The 17,230-nt window shown below is 42.0% G+C and overlaps 1 protein-coding gene across 1 annotated transcript in view; it reads left to right on the top strand.

Moving 5' to 3' along the window:
- The window catches only part of hyou1 (hypoxia up-regulated 1), a 104,040-nt gene that overhangs the window by 34,818 nt on the left and 51,992 nt on the right, over positions 1 to 17,230 (top strand). The window contains exons 10-11 of the mRNA XM_061701930.1: positions 6,079 to 6,265; positions 7,568 to 7,702. Of these exons, the coding sequence (XP_061557914.1) occupies positions 6,079 to 6,265; positions 7,568 to 7,702 (322 nt within the window). The remainder of the gene's footprint in view (positions 1 to 6,078; positions 6,266 to 7,567; positions 7,703 to 17,230) is intronic.

The raw sequence follows: 17,230 nt of genomic DNA, 5'->3' as shown, positions 1-17,230 counted from the left end.
CAGTTGAAGTTTACTGTAAAACTAAACTCATGTAACAAAATAATTACACCTATTGAATATTCAAATACAAACCCAATTCCAATGAAGTTGGGATGTTGTCCATCCATCCATTTTCTGAGCCACTTCTCCTCACTAGGGTCGCGGGCGTGCTGGAGCCTATCCCAGCTATCATCGGGCAGGAGGGGGGGTACACCCTGAACTGGTTGCCAACCAATCGCAGGGCACGTAGAAACAATCATTCGCACCCACACTCACACCTAGGTGCAATTTAGAGTCTTCAATCAACCTACCACACATGTTTTTGGGATGTGGGAGTAATCCAGAGTGCCCGGAGAAAACCCATGCGGGCACGGGGAGAACATGCAAACTCCACACAGGCGGGGCCGGGGATTGAACCCAGTCCTCAGAACTGTGAGGCTGACGCTCTAACCAGTCGTCCACCGTGCCGCCTTGGGACCTTGTGTTAAACATAAATAAAAAAAGAATACAATGATTTGCAAATCATGTTCAACCTATATTTAATTGAATACACTGCAAAGACAAGATATTTAATGTTTCTAACTGATTAACTTTGTTTTTATCAAATAATCATTAACTTAGAATTTTATGGCTGCAACAAGTTGAGGAACGCTCATCAAACACCTGTTTGGAGCATCCCACAGGTAAACAGGCTAATTGGGAACAGGTGGGTGACATGATTGGGTGTAAAAGGATCTTCCCAGAGTTGCTCAGTCATTCACAAGCAAAGATGGGGCGCGGTTCACCTCTTTGTGAACAAGGATGTGAGAAAATAGTCAAACAGTTTAAGGACAATGTTCCTCAACGTACAATTGCAAGGAATTTAGGGATTTCATCATCTACGGTTCATATCATCATCAAAAGGTTCAGAGAATCTGGAGAAATCACTGCATGTAAGCGGCAAGGCCGAAAACCAACATTGAATGCCCCTGACCTTTGATCCCTCAGGTGACACTGCATCAAAAACCGACATCAATGTGTCAAGGATATCACCACATGGGCTTAGGAACACTTCAGAAAACCAATGTCAGTAAATACAGTTCGGGGCTACATCCGTAAGTGCAACTTGAAACTACTATGCAAAGCAAAAGCCATCTATCAACAACACACAGAAACGTCGCCGGCTTCTCTGGCCCGAGGTAATCTAAGATGGACTGATGCAAAGAGGAAACGTGTTCTGTTGTCCGACGAGTCCACATTTCAAATTGTTTTTGGAAATTGCGGACATCGTGTCCTCCGGGCCAAAGAGGAAAAGAACGATCTGGACCGTTATGGACGCAAAGTTCAAATGCCAACATCTGTGATGGTGTGGGGCTGTGTTAGTGCCAATGGCATGGGTAACTTACACATCTGTGAAGGCACCATTAATGCTGAAAGGTACATACAGGTTTTTGAGAAACATATGCTGCCATCCAAGCAACGTCTTTTTCATGGACGCCCCTGCTTATTTCAGCAAGACAATGCCAAACCACATTCTGCACGTGTTACAACAGCGTGGCTTTGTAGTAAAAGAGTGCGGGTACGAGACTGGGCTGCCTGCAGTCCAGACCTGTCTCCTATTGAAAATGTGTGGCGCATTACGAAGTGTAAAATACGACAACGGAGACCCCGGACTGTTGAACAGCTGAAGCTGTACATCAAGCAAGAATGGGAAAGAATTCCACCTACAAAGCTTCAATTAGTGTCCTCAGTTCCCAAATGTTTATTGAATGTTGTTAAAATAAAAAATTTTTTGGAACGTGTTGCAGCCATAAAATTCTAAGTTAATGATTATTTGCTAAAAACCAAGTTTATCATTTTGAACATTAAATATCTTGTCTTTGTAGTGTATTCAATTAAATATTTGTTGAACATGATTTGCAAATCATTGTATTCTGTTTTTATTTGTTTAACACAATGTCCCAACTTCATTGGATTTGGGGTTGTAGAACAAATAAGCTCAGAAATTAAGTTGTGTGTAATGTGAAATGACACAGGGAAAAAGCATTGAACACATGAAGGGAGGTGCAAAAAGGCATGGAAACCCAAGATAACACCTAAAATCTATCAATAATCAAACGGCAATCCAGCCCCTTGTCAGTGCAAATGAATATCAGCTGGTTCAGTTCTATTTGATGACCTACAAAAAGGTCTTGTCTGTGTGAGTGAAGAAACCTCTCATGATGGGGAAAAGCAGAGAGCTGTCTCAAAACCATCACAAATATTGTTGCAAAGCATTGGTCGTAGGCGCATGTCGCCGCTTCTGAATGTTCCAGTGAGCACGGCTGGGGCCATAATACGTAAGCAAAATTGAACTGTTTGTATGGCACATTGCACACTACATTTGGAGGAGGAATGGCACTACACATCACCCTAAAAACAACATACCAACAGTGAAGTTCGCAGGTGGGAACATGATGGTGTGGGGCTGCTTCTCAACAAATGGTACTGGTCAACTTCACATTATTGAAGGATGGAAGAATGGGCAAATGTACCGAGACATTCTTGACCAAAATCTGCCATCTACCAGGATCATTAAAATGAAACGAGGGTGGGCATTTCAGCAGGATAATGGTCCAAAACATACCGCCATGGTAACCCTCAATTGGTTTCAAAGAAAAAAAGAAATAAAGCTGCTTGAATGGCCCAGCCAACTTGAATCCAATTGAAAATCTATGGAAAGAACTGGAACTCAAGGTCCATAAAAGAAACTCACGGAACCTTCAAGATTTGAAGACTGCTTGTGTGGAGGATTGGGCCAAAATCACACCAGAGCAATGCATGCGACTAGCTTCTCCATAGAGGAGGCGTCTTGAAGCTGTCATAGCAACCAAATGCTTTTGTACAACTAAATACCAGTTGGTGTGTTCAATACGTTTTCCCTGTGCCATTTTACATTACACACAACTTAATTTCTGAGCTTATTTGTTTTACTTTTTGTATGTATGGATTACTTTGGATGTTCCCAACATCTGGTGAAATTTTCATGTCAATAGCACTTTTAAAAATATATTTGAGAAAAATGGTGACGTTAAATATTTATTTCAGCCGCTGTATGTATGTTTATTGCTGATATCAGATAAGACCGATACCGGTATTGGACAAAATAGGCTGCAATATCAGTAAGGATCTAAAATGAAAAAGTTGAATCGGGACATCGCTAATTTTAATGGACCATCATAGTCTCTAAACTGTGAGACTGAGATGTGCATGGAGCATCCTACCGCGTAGTTGGTGCCCCCTTTGAGCTTTATCAAGAAAAGTGCTCGCGTCGTCACAACATCCTCTTTCGGCAATCTTGTTTCGGCGACAAACATCTTTCAACAGGAAACCGAAAATGGCCATATGGGCCAGTTTTCGGCAGAAGATTTTTCGGTGGCTGAAAATTCTGTGCATCACTAAGTGAGTGTAAGTGGGTGATCCAATGCTGTCGACTCGGGCGAAGTGGTGTGTTTATCTTAGCTACTTTTGGTATTCCATATATCTAGGGGGTGATGTTGACTGTACGTATTAAATGTTTTATTGAATAGTATTGGATTGAGGAATGATTTTACGATCATTAGTAGTGAACACTTTGTTCAGAAAAGGCAGGAACATAGGGTGACCGACGAGCGGAGATAGAAGCATACAGGTGGATTACATCTTGTGCAGACGATGTAATCTGAAGGAGGTTAGTGGTAGGGGAGAGTGTTGTTAGACAGCATAGGATGGTGGTGTGTAAAATGACTGGAGAGGAAGATTAAGAAGACAAAGGCAGAGAAGAGAACCATGTGGTGGAACCTGAGAAAGGAAGAGTTTTGTACGGCTTTTCGGGAAGAGTCGAGACAGGCTCTCGGTGGACAGGAGGAGTTTCCCTAAAACTGGACCACTACAGCCAAGGTAGAGAGAGACAGGCAGGAGAGAACTTGGTGTATCTTCTGGCAGGAAAGGAGAGGAGGAACCTTGGTGGTGGAACCTCAAAGTAAAGGAAATCATACAAGGAAAGAAGTTGGCTAAGAAGTGGGACACTAAGAGGACTGAGGAGAGGAGAAATGAATACATTGACGCGACATTGGGCGAAGGTAGAGGTGGCAAAGGCCAAACGAGGCATATGATGACATGTATGCCAAGTTGGACACTAAAGAAGGAGAAAAATATCTATACAGGTTGGCCAGACAGAGGGATAGAGATGGGAAGTATGTGCAGCAGGTTAGTGTGATTAAGGATAGGGATGGAAATGTTGACTGGTGCCAGTAGTGTGCTGAATAGATGGAAAGAATACTTTTAGGAGTTGATGAATGAGGAAAATGAGAGGGAAGGAAGAGCAAGTGTGGTGGACCAGGAAGTGGCAATGATTAGTCAGGGGGAAGTTAGACACTAAAGAGGGTAAAAAATGGAAAGGCAGTTAGTTGGTCTTGATGACATTCCTGTGGAGGTATGGAAGCATCTAATTCAAAATGTTTCCACAAGGCCGCTATGGCATTAGACTTTGGAAATACTTACATTAATGCCGGTCAACTTTCTGTAATTGTAAAGTTGCTTACCAGATAGCCATCGGAAAACTTAGCTTTGAGTATGCCTTCTTTTGCCCTGCTTCAACGGCTTCCCACACCTGCCGGTGTGTGTCTTATTTGCGCAAGTCCCGCCTCCCACAGTGGTGAGCATGCTGACTGTCAGGGAAGGTGAACAAGTAACGCGACTGAATGTCGTTGACGTATGTAAATTAACATGCATGCAAATAAGTAGTTATCGTGTCCATAAAACATTTTGTCAATTTTTATTCATCTGATAAGTCGACATAGTAATAATTATCGTAACAGGCCTAGCGGTGGTAGGGAAGCAGACATTTTGCTGAGGAGAGAGGCTGAGAGGGGCAAAGGGGAGATAAGAGTTGATGTTTCGATGTGGAGGTTGAGGCTGGAGAGTTGATAGTTGAGGCCAGTGGAACAGACTAAATCCAGTGTATGACCATGGATGTGAGTGGGGAAATTGCCGTGTAAAGTTTGAAAGATGGGACAAGTTCAAGGAATTCACCAAGAAGGAGAACGGAGGGGGACATGGCACAGAGCTGGGTAATGAGGTCCGGCATTAAAAGGTTGATGGGCTAAAATAAATATTGAAGCCTTTATTAAAGATTATAGAGTAGTAATTATGTTGTGAAAAGAACTGTGTGCGAAATTATTTTATTCAATTACATGGCATACTGCAATAACTGTCCCGTGTTAATTTTCTTGACATAATTTTGAGAATATGGTAATTCAGACATTGTTCTGAAAGTGAATTTCTTTAGGTTGGCAGCTCTGCAGTCATTAGCATTAATGCAGTTTTACTAATTGGCATAGTTTTCTAATTGGCGGACTTTATTTTTTATTTTATTGAATGTAAAGCGCTTTGTGTTACATGTTTTTGTATGAAAAGCGCTTACAAGTTAAGTTTGATTGACTTACTTTCGGGATTTCGGCTTTAAGCCTCGGGTCCTCAGTTTCGATATTTGGCTTCGGTCAAAATGTTCATTTCGGTGCATCACTAGTATTGAAGACTGTGGAAGGGACGAGAGGTTGGAGAGATTCAGATGCTGCTGCTTGGTGTTTCCAGTGATCTTGAACCAGTTGAGATGAGAGGATCTCACTGAGATGATGGGTTGAATGGAGTAAGCAGCAGCAGGTGTGGACAAAATCAGCTGTGGCCTGTAGAGGGAATAGTTGTGGGAGGCAGTGTGTCCTCCTGGATCTGTATAAGAAGGAGGCACTGAGCAGGGGATGTGGTTGGTAAGCAGTCATCCAGTTCCAAGTGGCTAGTGAAAGATGCTAATCTAACAGTCTATTACACAAACAGATGGCACTCAACAGATCATCCAAATCAGACATTTTATTCACAAAAGTTGGTCATCATCACTGGCTGAAAGTCCTATCAAGTCAACAGTAGTCCGTACAAATACAGGAAGATGAAACCTACCACTTGGCTACCAGAGATGAACTCCAACAGCCTTTACAAGAAATTATACCATTTTGAACGAACTGCAACGTCGTCTTTTTATTCCATTTCTTTTTACAGTGAGAGATAGCAGCACCCAGATATGTCCATTCTTTTCATGTTCTCTAGGTTTGATCGCGGGTTGGGTGGCTTTGAGATGGATTTGCGCCTCCGGGACCATTTGGCTAGACTGTTCAACGAGCAGAAAAAGACCTCGAAAGATGTGACTGAGAACCACCGTGCTATGGCTAAGCTACTCAAGGAGGCGCAGAGGCTCAAGACAGTGCTTAGTGCCAACGTAGAATTCATGGCCCAGGTGAGTCCAGCTACTAGAACCTTAATTCAGTCAAGAACTTCATTAGATTGTTATTCATCAACAACTTTAATGCATGTTGAAATGTCAAAACTGAAAATTGTTGATTATTGTATTCTCAATCATCAATTCAAAAAGATTAGTTCCTGATCACATTGACGAATGTAATCCTGAGAATACACATTTCACACTACAGCGGAACCTTAGTTCAGACTTATTTCCATATTTCCTATTATTTGCGGGAGTTTGCCATTCTTTGGTGGTGTTACATGCACCAACAGTGATTGATTGGCGTGCTGCGTTTCAGCGGCCATATAAACAGAGCTGCCTTGTTCAATTCAACAATTTGATAAAAACAAGTGGCAGCAAGCACCTAGCCCCCATCTGCAAGAGCTCACTGCACCCTGCCAGAAGCACAACGTTTTCTGCGGCTTCCTAATACTACCATCATTTGCATTGTTCACTTTATTGGGTGCCATACTGAAGGCTAATTAATGGCAATTTATGAAATTCATGACACACTTAATGAACTGAAGAATAATTCATAAACCGCAGCAATAAGTTTGTAAAGTAGTTTGTTTGTGAACGGTGGTGTTCGTTAATCGCGGTTCCATTGTACATCTAATTACTGTACGGAGAGAAATGTTTTAGGCCAATGCTGACAACCAGGGTTGCCAAACCATTTCAACTCAAAACCAAAACTAAAATTGGTGTTCCAACCCAGGACTTTGTAAAATACATCATGTATTCCTATATGCTACTAACGTGTACTGTACATGTAAGGAAAACAGAGACACGAATTTATTACAATAACCATGAAACCAAAACCATTTGCTCAGACATGCAATAGCCTACTGTGCAAAGGTCTTAGGCAGGCTTGAGCTTTGTTTTAGTAACCCTTTTCATAGCAATCCTTTTTGACATATTAATAACTGCGGCATTAATGGAACTCTGCACCGTCAAGAATCATAATGACATCCTCCGTTTGATCATTATCCTTCATGAACCACGAGGTAGTCGGCAAAAACTTAGAAACATAAATGAAAAACTCCACAACTGTTTTTTTTACTTGTTAACATTTAAACCACTGTGGTCGTTACCCAATGAGCTCGTTGAACTGACAATTAGCAATGCAGTAATACTACCAATTTTGGGTACCAACCTTAAGTTTTGGGAAGGCTGCTGGAGACATTTGAGTAAACTTGCAGCCCTGTCAGGAAACTATGCAAAACACTAGACTTTTTAATAATTGTGCCACTGATCTACCTGCAGATAATTTGTTCACAGTCCTGATGTTTTTTTCAGGTCGAAGGTTTAATAGATGAAATTGACTTCAAGGCTAAGGTCACCAGAGCAGAGTTTGAAGACCTGTGTGCTGATCTATTTGAAAGAGTGCCTCAACCGGTGCTGGATGCCCTCACTGCTTCAGAAATGAATCTGGTCTGTATTCATTATCCACTCACACTATGTGAACTATTTCAGTGCTACTAACAATCTGGTCTGTCTTCAGTAGCCACTCACACTATGTGGAGTATTTCAGTGGTCGCACTGCCCATTGGCCACCTCGCCAATGGCTATTTGATACAGGATGTTGGTGATCCGTATATTGCATACGTTAGCCACGCTGGCGAATCAAAATCACTCGTCAAAAGCCTTACCTGCAATCCAGATTAAGTTTTTGAAGCCAGCTCAGTGCCTTCATCAATGCACGAGCCGCTAATCACAGTTTGGTTGTCGTGCCAGGCAGCGCAGGCTTGGCCCAGGGCCATTGCTAGTCATTTGGAGGAACAAGGAACTCCCACCCACCCAGCTACATTAACTGAAGTATTGTAGTTTAGTTCAATTCTCACAAAAAGTGAGCTAATTTAGACCACTTTTTCCTACTTTTGCGATTTGTTACAATTGTCTGACAGCTTAACTTGGCCTACTAATATATACAACCATCCATCCATTTTCTGAGCCGCTTATCCTCACAAGGGTCGCGGGAGTGCTGGAGCCTATCCCAGCCAGCAGGAGGTGGGTACACCAAGAACTGGTTACCAGCCAATCACAGGGCACACATAAACAAACACCCATTCGCACTCAGATTCACAACTAGGGGCAATTTAGAGACTTCAATTAATGCATGTTTTTGGGATGTGGGAGGAAACCGGAGAGCCCGGAGAAAACCCACGCAGGCATGGGGTGAACATGCAAACTCCACACAGACGGGCCCAGGGATTGAACCCCAGTCCTCAGAACCGTGAGGCAGACGCTATAACCAGTCGTTCACCGTGCCACTATATACAACCAGAGATTTAGAATATTTCTTTGCAATTAAAACATTTGAATTTGAGGAAATTCTATTTCCTGCGCTAGATGGTCCTTCACGATTATGACAAGTGAATCATCTTAATTTATACTGTAATTGACTATTAAATAATCGTTTAATATAGTTTACCATTTCAAAGACTTATTCTTGCATATTGGTGATGAAAAGTGTCTCTTGTATCACACCACTTTATGCTCGGCTGACACTGACAGCAGTTCTACTGGCAAGAGCATTATTATATTGCATGTTTAGAAGGCATGAAGTTAAAACAATAAGCCAATATTCTACTGTGATGTTTTTTCTTTTTACAATTCAATATTACAAAAAAGATTTGCTATTCATATTCATCATAACATTTTAGGGCTGACCGACAAAAAATACGTTTTTGGCTTTTTCCAATGCTGTGTTGTCAAACGATAGAATGATTTTGGTTTTGCATTTAGTGAATAATGCTGTAGATAAACTGACTTGCCAAAAATTGCATACTTAATCGCAATCACAATATTTTTGGGGGGGAAGGAAAAAAATCACAAAGTATTTTCCCAAATTGTTCATCCCTGATTGATTGACGAGGTAGTTTTAATTAGGCTCACATCATAAAAGCTTATTGGCTTCCCAGTGACAAGGTATGGCTAAGTGTGGCCAAAGGGTTAGCCATGTAAACATACGTGATGTTGTGGCTACATTACACGTGTGGCTCTGAGATTTTTATAGTGTTTAGCCACAGAGCTGGCTAGTGCTACGGAACATCTGTATTGTGGAAATCTCAGAACGGTGACTCGTTACGGCCGTAACACCAATTGGCACAGATATTGGGGGGGGGGAGGGGGGGGGCTTGCGGCCAATAAGGTGCTTTGTCCGGCCACTGTGACTAAAATTTTATAAATGAATTTGATTAAATAAACACTATATTGTTAAGAAGATGCTTGAAAAAAGACTTCGCCTTGCCGTTCCTTTTGCTTTTGGAGGGGACTGTACTGTAATAACTGTCCCGCAGCAATGTTCTTGACAAAATTTTTAAAATATGGAAATTCAGACAAATTTGGACAAAATGTTCTGGAAGTGAATTTCTATAGGTTGGCAGCGCTGCTGAAAGATTTCATGACCCAGTGCCAACCCTGAGTAATTCCAAACTAATACAAACCTCAATTCCAATCATGTTGGAATGCCATGTAAAACGTAAATAAAAACAGAATACAATGACTTGCAAATCCTTTTTAACCTATATCAATTGAATATACTACAAAGAAAAGGCACTTCATGTTCACAGATTAATTTAGATTTTATATTCTATGATTTTTATATTCGCTCCTTTTGCATTTAATGCCTGCAGCACGTTCCAAAAAAGCTGGGACAGAGGTAGGTATGTTGCGTCACCGATCCTTTTAAAAACACAAGAGTTTGAGAACAGGAGGACACGAATTGTTAGTTTGTAAGTAGAACTATTTCCAATTCTTGCTTGATGTATAACTTCAGTTGCTCAACAGTCTGGGTCGGGCTGAATGATATATAATTTTTAGATCAAAATCATGATTTCAGACAACACGATCATGTGATCGCGAAAGATGTTTTATTTTATTTATTTTTCTTCCTTGTTGAGCTCTGGACTGACCCAGAATCTGTGTGTCACCTACAGTGCCACCAGAAAGTATTCACACCTCTTCAAATTTTCCACATTTTGCTATATTTACAGACTTATTCGAAAGCTGATTTTTTTTTTTTTTTTTTTTTAAACCTACATAAAATATCCCATAATGACAAAATAAAAACATATTTTCAGATGTTTGTGTAAATTTATAAAGAATGTAAATATTCAAACATAATGGGTACATAAGTATTCACACCCTTTGCTATGACACTCAAACTTAAGCTCAGGTCCATCTGATTTCTACTGATCATCCTTGAGATGCTTCTACAACTTGAATGGAGTCCACCTGTGGTAAATTCAGTTGTTTGAACATTTGGAATGGCACACACCTGTCTATATAAGGTGTTATAGTTGGCAGTCCATATCAGAGCAGATACCAAGCAATGAAGTCTAAGGAATTGTCTGCAGACCTCCAAGAGTGGATTGTGTCAAGCCACAAATGTTGGAAAGGAAACAAAAGACTTTCAGCAGCATTGAAGGTCCAGAAAAGCACTGTGGTCTCAATTATTCAGAAATGGAAGAAGTTTGGAACCACCAGGAGACTTCCTAGATCCGGCCGTCCGACCAAGCTGAGTAACCGGGTAAGAAGGGCCTTGGTGAGGGAGGTGAACAAGAACCCTATGGTCACTAAGGCGGCGCTCCAGTGTTCCCTTGCGGTGAAGGAGAACCATCCAGAAGGTCAATCATTGCTAACGCACTCCACCAATCAGGCCTTTAGTAGAGTGGCCAGACAGAAGCCACTTCTCACGAAAAGGCAAATGACCAGCCCACTTAGTTTGCCAAAAGGCACCTTAAGGATTCTCAGACCTGTAGAAACAAAATTATCTGGTCTGTTGATACCAAAATATAACTTTCTGACCTGAATTGCAAGCGTCATATCTGGAGAAGAGGCACTGCTCATTGCCGGGCTCACGCCAGCCCTACTGTGAAGCTCGGTGGTGGCAGCATCATGCTGTGGGACTGTTTTTCTGCTGCAGGAACTGGGCCACTTGTCCGCTTAGAGCAGAGGTGTCAAACTCATTTTAGTTCGCGGGTCACATTTAGCCCAATTAGATATCAAGTGGGCCGAACCACAATATTTGTGGCTTAAAAATACATAACTGCAATTAAAAAATTTCCCCATTGTTTTGGTGCAAATAATTACAAGCACTTTTGGAAGATATTCACATTTATTCATTATGTTGTTGCAAATCATATGAACAGTTTGAAATTTTTAACCAAAAATTATTTAAACAGTATTATGAAATCAGTGAGCGTGCACCATTCAGTCATGCATCCTTTGTTAAATGTATATATACAAATTTAAGTTGTGGCAGTGCATGGGGGGGTAAAAAAAAGTTCCAACAAAGCAACCTCTTTTGAAGTGAAGCCTTTGACCGAAAGTTCAATGTCTTAAAACATTTCTACAGGAGGTATTTATTTTCACAGTGTGAACATGGCACACCATTTATTAGTGTGCTCCTGAAACTTGGCATTATTTGGCCTTCACAAGTGTATCAATGTCATTTAAGTCTTGTCAGTGCACCCTCCAGTGGACAAAATTGGCAACAGAAGTTACTTTTAATTGAAAAATGGCAGTGAATGTGTTCTCCATCCCCACGGGCCGGATTGGAGCCCTGACGGGATGCTTCTGGCCCGCGAGCCCAATGTTTGACACCACTGGCTTAGAGGATAAGATGACAGCTGCCAAATATAGAGAAATTCTTCAAGACAACTTGTTCCAGAGTCCTCTGGAACTCAGACTAAGGTGTCGATTCACCTTCCAACACGAAAATGACCCAAAGCACACCGCCAAGATAACAAAGGAGTGGCTTCAGGAGCAGCCTATGAATGTCTTTGAGTGGCCCAGCCAGAATCCGGACTTGAATTCAATTGAACATCTCTGGAAAGACCTAGAAATGGCTGTCCATGGACGCTGCCCATCCAATCTGACTGACCTTGAGAGGATCTGCACAGAAGAATTGGGGGGGGGGGGAATGCTCCAAAACAGGTGTGCCAAGCTCATAGAGACATCTCCAAGAAGACTTGAGGCTGTGATTGCCGCCAAAGGTGCTTCAACATATTAAGACAAAGGTGTGAATACATGGGTACCTTTTATTATGTTTAAATTTTCAATAAATTTGCACAACTGTCTGAAAATGTTTTTACTTTTGTCATTATGGGGTATTTTATGTAGATTTGTTTTTTAAAGAAAACCACTCAAATCAGCTTTAGAATAAGTCTTTAACATAGCAAAATGTGGAAAAAGTGAATTGGTGTGAATATCTTCTGGTGGCACTGTTTGTATAGGGCTACTCACCAATCAGAAGCGACATGCTACTCGTGGCCAGGTCGTACAAACCAATCAGTTCCGAGCTGGTTAAAAAAAAAAAACAACCTGTGCATCCTGCCTCCTTTCCTGGCTCACGAGAAGGGGGGGGGGGGTGTGTGTGAATGCTATGCAGCATGCAAAGCTAACTTGCTCAGTCTGAGACTGCACCAGCACCACGGTGCAGATCCTCTCATCTACAGTGGGGCAAAAAAGTATTTAGTCAGCCACCTATTGTGCAAGTTCTCCCACTTAAAAAGATGAGAGGCCTGTAATTTTTATCATAGGTATATATACACCTCACCTCTGTGAGACATAATGAGGAGAAAAAAAAACCGGAAAATGGCATCACAAAGAATTAGCAAATTATGGTGGAAAATCAGTATTTGGTCAATAACAAAAGTTCATCTCCGTACTTTGTTCTATCCCCTTTCTTGGCAACGACAGAGGTCAAACTTTTCTGAAAGTCTTTATAAGGTTTTCACACACTTCCTGGTATTTTGGCCCATTCCTCCATCCAGATATCCTTGAGAACAGTGATGTTTTGGGGCTGTCACTGGGCATCACAGACTTTTCAACTCCCAAGATTTTCTATGGGGTTGAGATCTGGAGACTGGCTAGGCCACTCCAGGACCTTGAAATGGTTCTTACGAAGCCAATCCTTCGTTGCCCGGGCAGTGTGTTTGGGATCATTGTCAGGCTGCAAGATGTTTCATCTTCAATCCCTTTGCAGATGGAAGGTTTTCAATCAACATTTCACGATACATGGCCCCATTCATTCTTTCCTTGACACGGATTAGTCTTCCTGGTCCTTTTGCAGAAAAACAACTCCAAAGCATGATGTATCCACCTCCAATGCTTCACAGTAGGTATGGTGTTCTTTGGATGCAACTCAGCATTCTTTATTCTCCAAACATGACAAGTTGCGTTTTTAACCAAAAGGGTCTATTTTGGTTTCTTCTGACCGTATGATATTCTCCCAAACCTCTTCTTGATCATCCAAGTGGTCTCAAGCAAACTTCAGACGGGCCTGGACATGTACTGGCTTAAGCAGGGGGACATGTCTGGCACTGCAGGGTTGGAGTCCCTGGCGGCGTAGTGTGTTACTGATGGTAGCCTTTGCTCTCCGCATGTCATTCACTAGGCCCCCCCGTGTGGTTCTGGCATTTTCCTCACCGTTCTTGTGATCATTTTGACCCCACGCGGTGAGATCTTGCGTGGAGCCCCAGATCGAGGGAGATTATCAGTGGTCTTCCATTATCTAATAATTGCTCACACAGTTGATTTCTTCACACCAAGCTGCTTACGTATTGCAGAGACAGTCTTCCCAGCCTGGTGCAGGTCTACAACTTTGTTTCTGGTGTGCTGGCCATAGTGGAGTTTGGAGTGCGACTTTGAGGTTGTGGACAGGTGTCTTTTATACTGATGAGTTCAAACAGGTGTAATTAATACAGGTAACGAGTGGAGGACAGAGGAGCCGCTTAAAGAAGAAGTTACAGGTCTGTGAGCGCCATAAATCTTGCTTGTTTGTCGGTGACCGAATACTTATTTTCCACCATAATTTCCTCATAAATTCTTTAAAAATTAGACAATCTGATTTTCTGGATTCCCCCCTCATTTTGTCTCATAGGTAAATCAGACAATGTGATTTTCTGGATTATTTTGTTTTCTTCTCATTTTGTCCCATCGGTGACATATACCCATGATGAAAATTGCAGACAATCTTTTTATGTGGGATAACTTGCGAAATTGGTGGCTGACTAAATACTTTTTTGACCCACTGTACATTCCTCAGTGACTGCATGAAAATAATATCAATCTCTCACACAAATTGGTATCTTCCTCTTCTTGATGGTGTGGGTTTCAGGTGTTTTCCAGCATCTTTGTGACTCTTCAGATTTCCTTTGGAGTGTAACACTGCTGCATTGCAGCGCATAAAGAATGTTCTAAGATGTACAAGGCTTCTTGAAAAAAAGTGACTACTCTCCAACTGGGGGCATAAATGTCCCTGGTCCTTATTTTCATCCCCAAGCACACCACCAGCACCATAGTCTGAAATGACCCCTGTTCAACAAGTTTATTTTTGTGCACATTGTGATTACTATGTTTAGCTGTTCTGTAAGGTAGTCAATTAAATAAAAAATACTTCATCATAATTTGTAGTTATCATTACTTAAAAGTTGAATTAACTGTGGGTCCTGGCCTTATTCTTGCCCTCTAATTGTGTTGGTGGCTTCACTGTCAATGTCACTTCAGAACGAGTGAGAAAAAGTAAGTCATAGCATTTTCATAAAAAAAAAAACAACAGAAAACCTACGATCTGTTTTGAAGCGGCAATAAACTCAGCTCCTCGCCTTGACGATTGGCTTTAAAAAACTTCAGCCTCCTAGTTTTCTTAAACGTTAAATGCACTTATCAAATGTTTTATAAATATGGATTTTAAACATAAATTCAATATATAATACTGTATATACATATTTGTTAAATATATTACATATATTAAAATATTTTTTATTTTGTTGGTAAAATGACTCAAAAGGACTCACTTGTGACTTGCAAAGCAATGACTAGGTCCCACCTCTACAATGCAGGGTCCGACATTAAGTTCCAACCTGCTTGGACCCATTTGTTCACTTCCTTACTACACTCACCATTGCTCTAGACCAGAGGTGTCAAAACCCATTTTAGTTCAGGGGCCACATTCACCCCAGTTAGATCTCAAGTGGGCCGGACCACAATATTTGTGTCTTAAAAATCCATGAATAACTATTAAAATTTTCACCGTTGTTTTGGTGCAAATAATTACAAGTAATGTCGGAAAATATTCACATTTATTCATTGTTGTTGCAAATCAGGAGCAGTCTGAAATTTTTAACCAAACATTATTTCAACAGTGTTATGAATCAGTGAGCGTGCAGTTATGCATATTTTGTAAATATATACATTTAAATAAAAGTTGTGGCAGTGCATCGGGGGGGAAAAAGCACAAAAAAACCCCAAAAGGTTCTAACAACCAACCTCTTTTTAAGTGAAGCCTTTGACTGAAATTTTGTAATATTCAATGTCTTAAAACATTTCTACAGGAGGTATTTATTTTCACAGTATTATAGTGTGAACATGGCACACCATTTTATATTAGTGTGGTCCTGAAACTTTGCATCGTTTGGCCTTCACAAATGCATCAAAAGTTACTTTTATTGAAAAATAGCAATGAATGTGTTCTCCATCCCCACGGGCTGGATTGGACCCACTCATAGGCCAGTTCTGGCCCGTGGGCCATATGTTTGACACGACTGCTCCAGACTGTTGACCCCAAATATTTAAAGTCCTCCACCCTCACTAACTCTCCTCGGTGTAGCCTCACTCTTCTCCCTCAACCCTTCTCATTCATGCATATATATTCTGTCTTACTTTAGCTAATCTTTATTTCTCTTCTTTTCAGTGCATGCCTCCACCTTTCTGTTCCTCTCCCTGCTTTCACTGCAGATCATAATGTCATCTGCGAACATCATGGTCCACAGGGATTCCAGTCCAACCTCATCTGTTAGCCCATCCATCACCACTGCATACAGAAAGTGACTCAGGCCTGATCCCTGATGCAGTCCCAACTCCACCATAAACTCCTCTGTCATACCTACAGCACACCTCACCGCTGTTCTGCTGCCCTCATACATGTCCTCTACTATTCTAACATTTCTCTCTGCCACTCCAGACTTCAACATGCAGTATCAATGTGCCTCTCTAGGGACTCTTGTCAGAGACTTTCTCTTGATCTACGAAGACACAATCAATCTCCATCTGACCTTCTCTATACTTCTCGATCGACCGGTAAATAGGAGAGCTTCGCCTTTCGGCTTAGCTCCTTCTTCAACACAACGGACTGATACAAAGTCCGCATCACTGCAGACGCTGCACCGACCAGCCTGTCAATCTCTCGTTCCATTCTTCCCTCACTCTTGAACAAGACCACAGGATATTTGAACTCCTCCACTTGGGAAGAATCTCATGCCCGACCTGGAGAGGGCACTACACCTTTTTCCGACTGAGGACCATGGTCTCAGATTTAGAGGTGCTGATTCTCATCCCAGCCGCTTCACACAGCTGCGAACCGCTCCGGTGAGAGTTGGAAATCACCGCCTGATGAAGCCAGCAGAACCACATCTGCAAAAAGCAAAGATGCAATACTGAGGCCACCAAACGGACCCCCTCTTCGCCTCGGCTGCACCTAGAAATTCTGTCCATAAAAGGGAGGCTGAGGAGTGTGATCCCCTTGTAGTTGAAACACACCCTGCGGTCCCCCACCACCCCAGTCTGCCAATCAAGAGGCACCTGTCCCTGATGTACATGCGATGTTGCAGAGGCTTGTCAACCAGGACAGCCCTACAACATCCAGAACATTTCGGAACTCCGGGCGAATCCATCCACCCCTGGGGCCTTGCCACTGAGGAGCTTTTTAACCACCTCTGTGACCTCAACCCCAGAGAACCCACACCCTGCTTCCTCATGGGAAGGCATGTCGGTGGAATTGAGGAGGTCTTCGAAGTATTCTCCCCACCGACTCACGTCCCGAGTTGAGATCACCAGCAACCCATCCCCACTATACACAGTGTTGATGGTGCGTCCCAGAATTTCCTCGAAGTCGTTATCCATGGCCTCACCAAACTCCTCCCACGCCGGAGTTTTTGCATCAGCGACCACCAA

The sequence above is a fragment of the Phycodurus eques genome, chromosome 17 (assembly GCF_024500275.1).
Source record: "Phycodurus eques isolate BA_2022a chromosome 17, UOR_Pequ_1.1, whole genome shotgun sequence".
In the NCBI taxonomy this organism is placed as follows: domain Eukaryota; kingdom Metazoa; phylum Chordata; class Actinopteri; order Syngnathiformes; family Syngnathidae; genus Phycodurus; species Phycodurus eques.
Note: the sequence above shows the minus strand (reverse complement) of the source record. Positions and strands in the feature narration are given on the sequence as shown.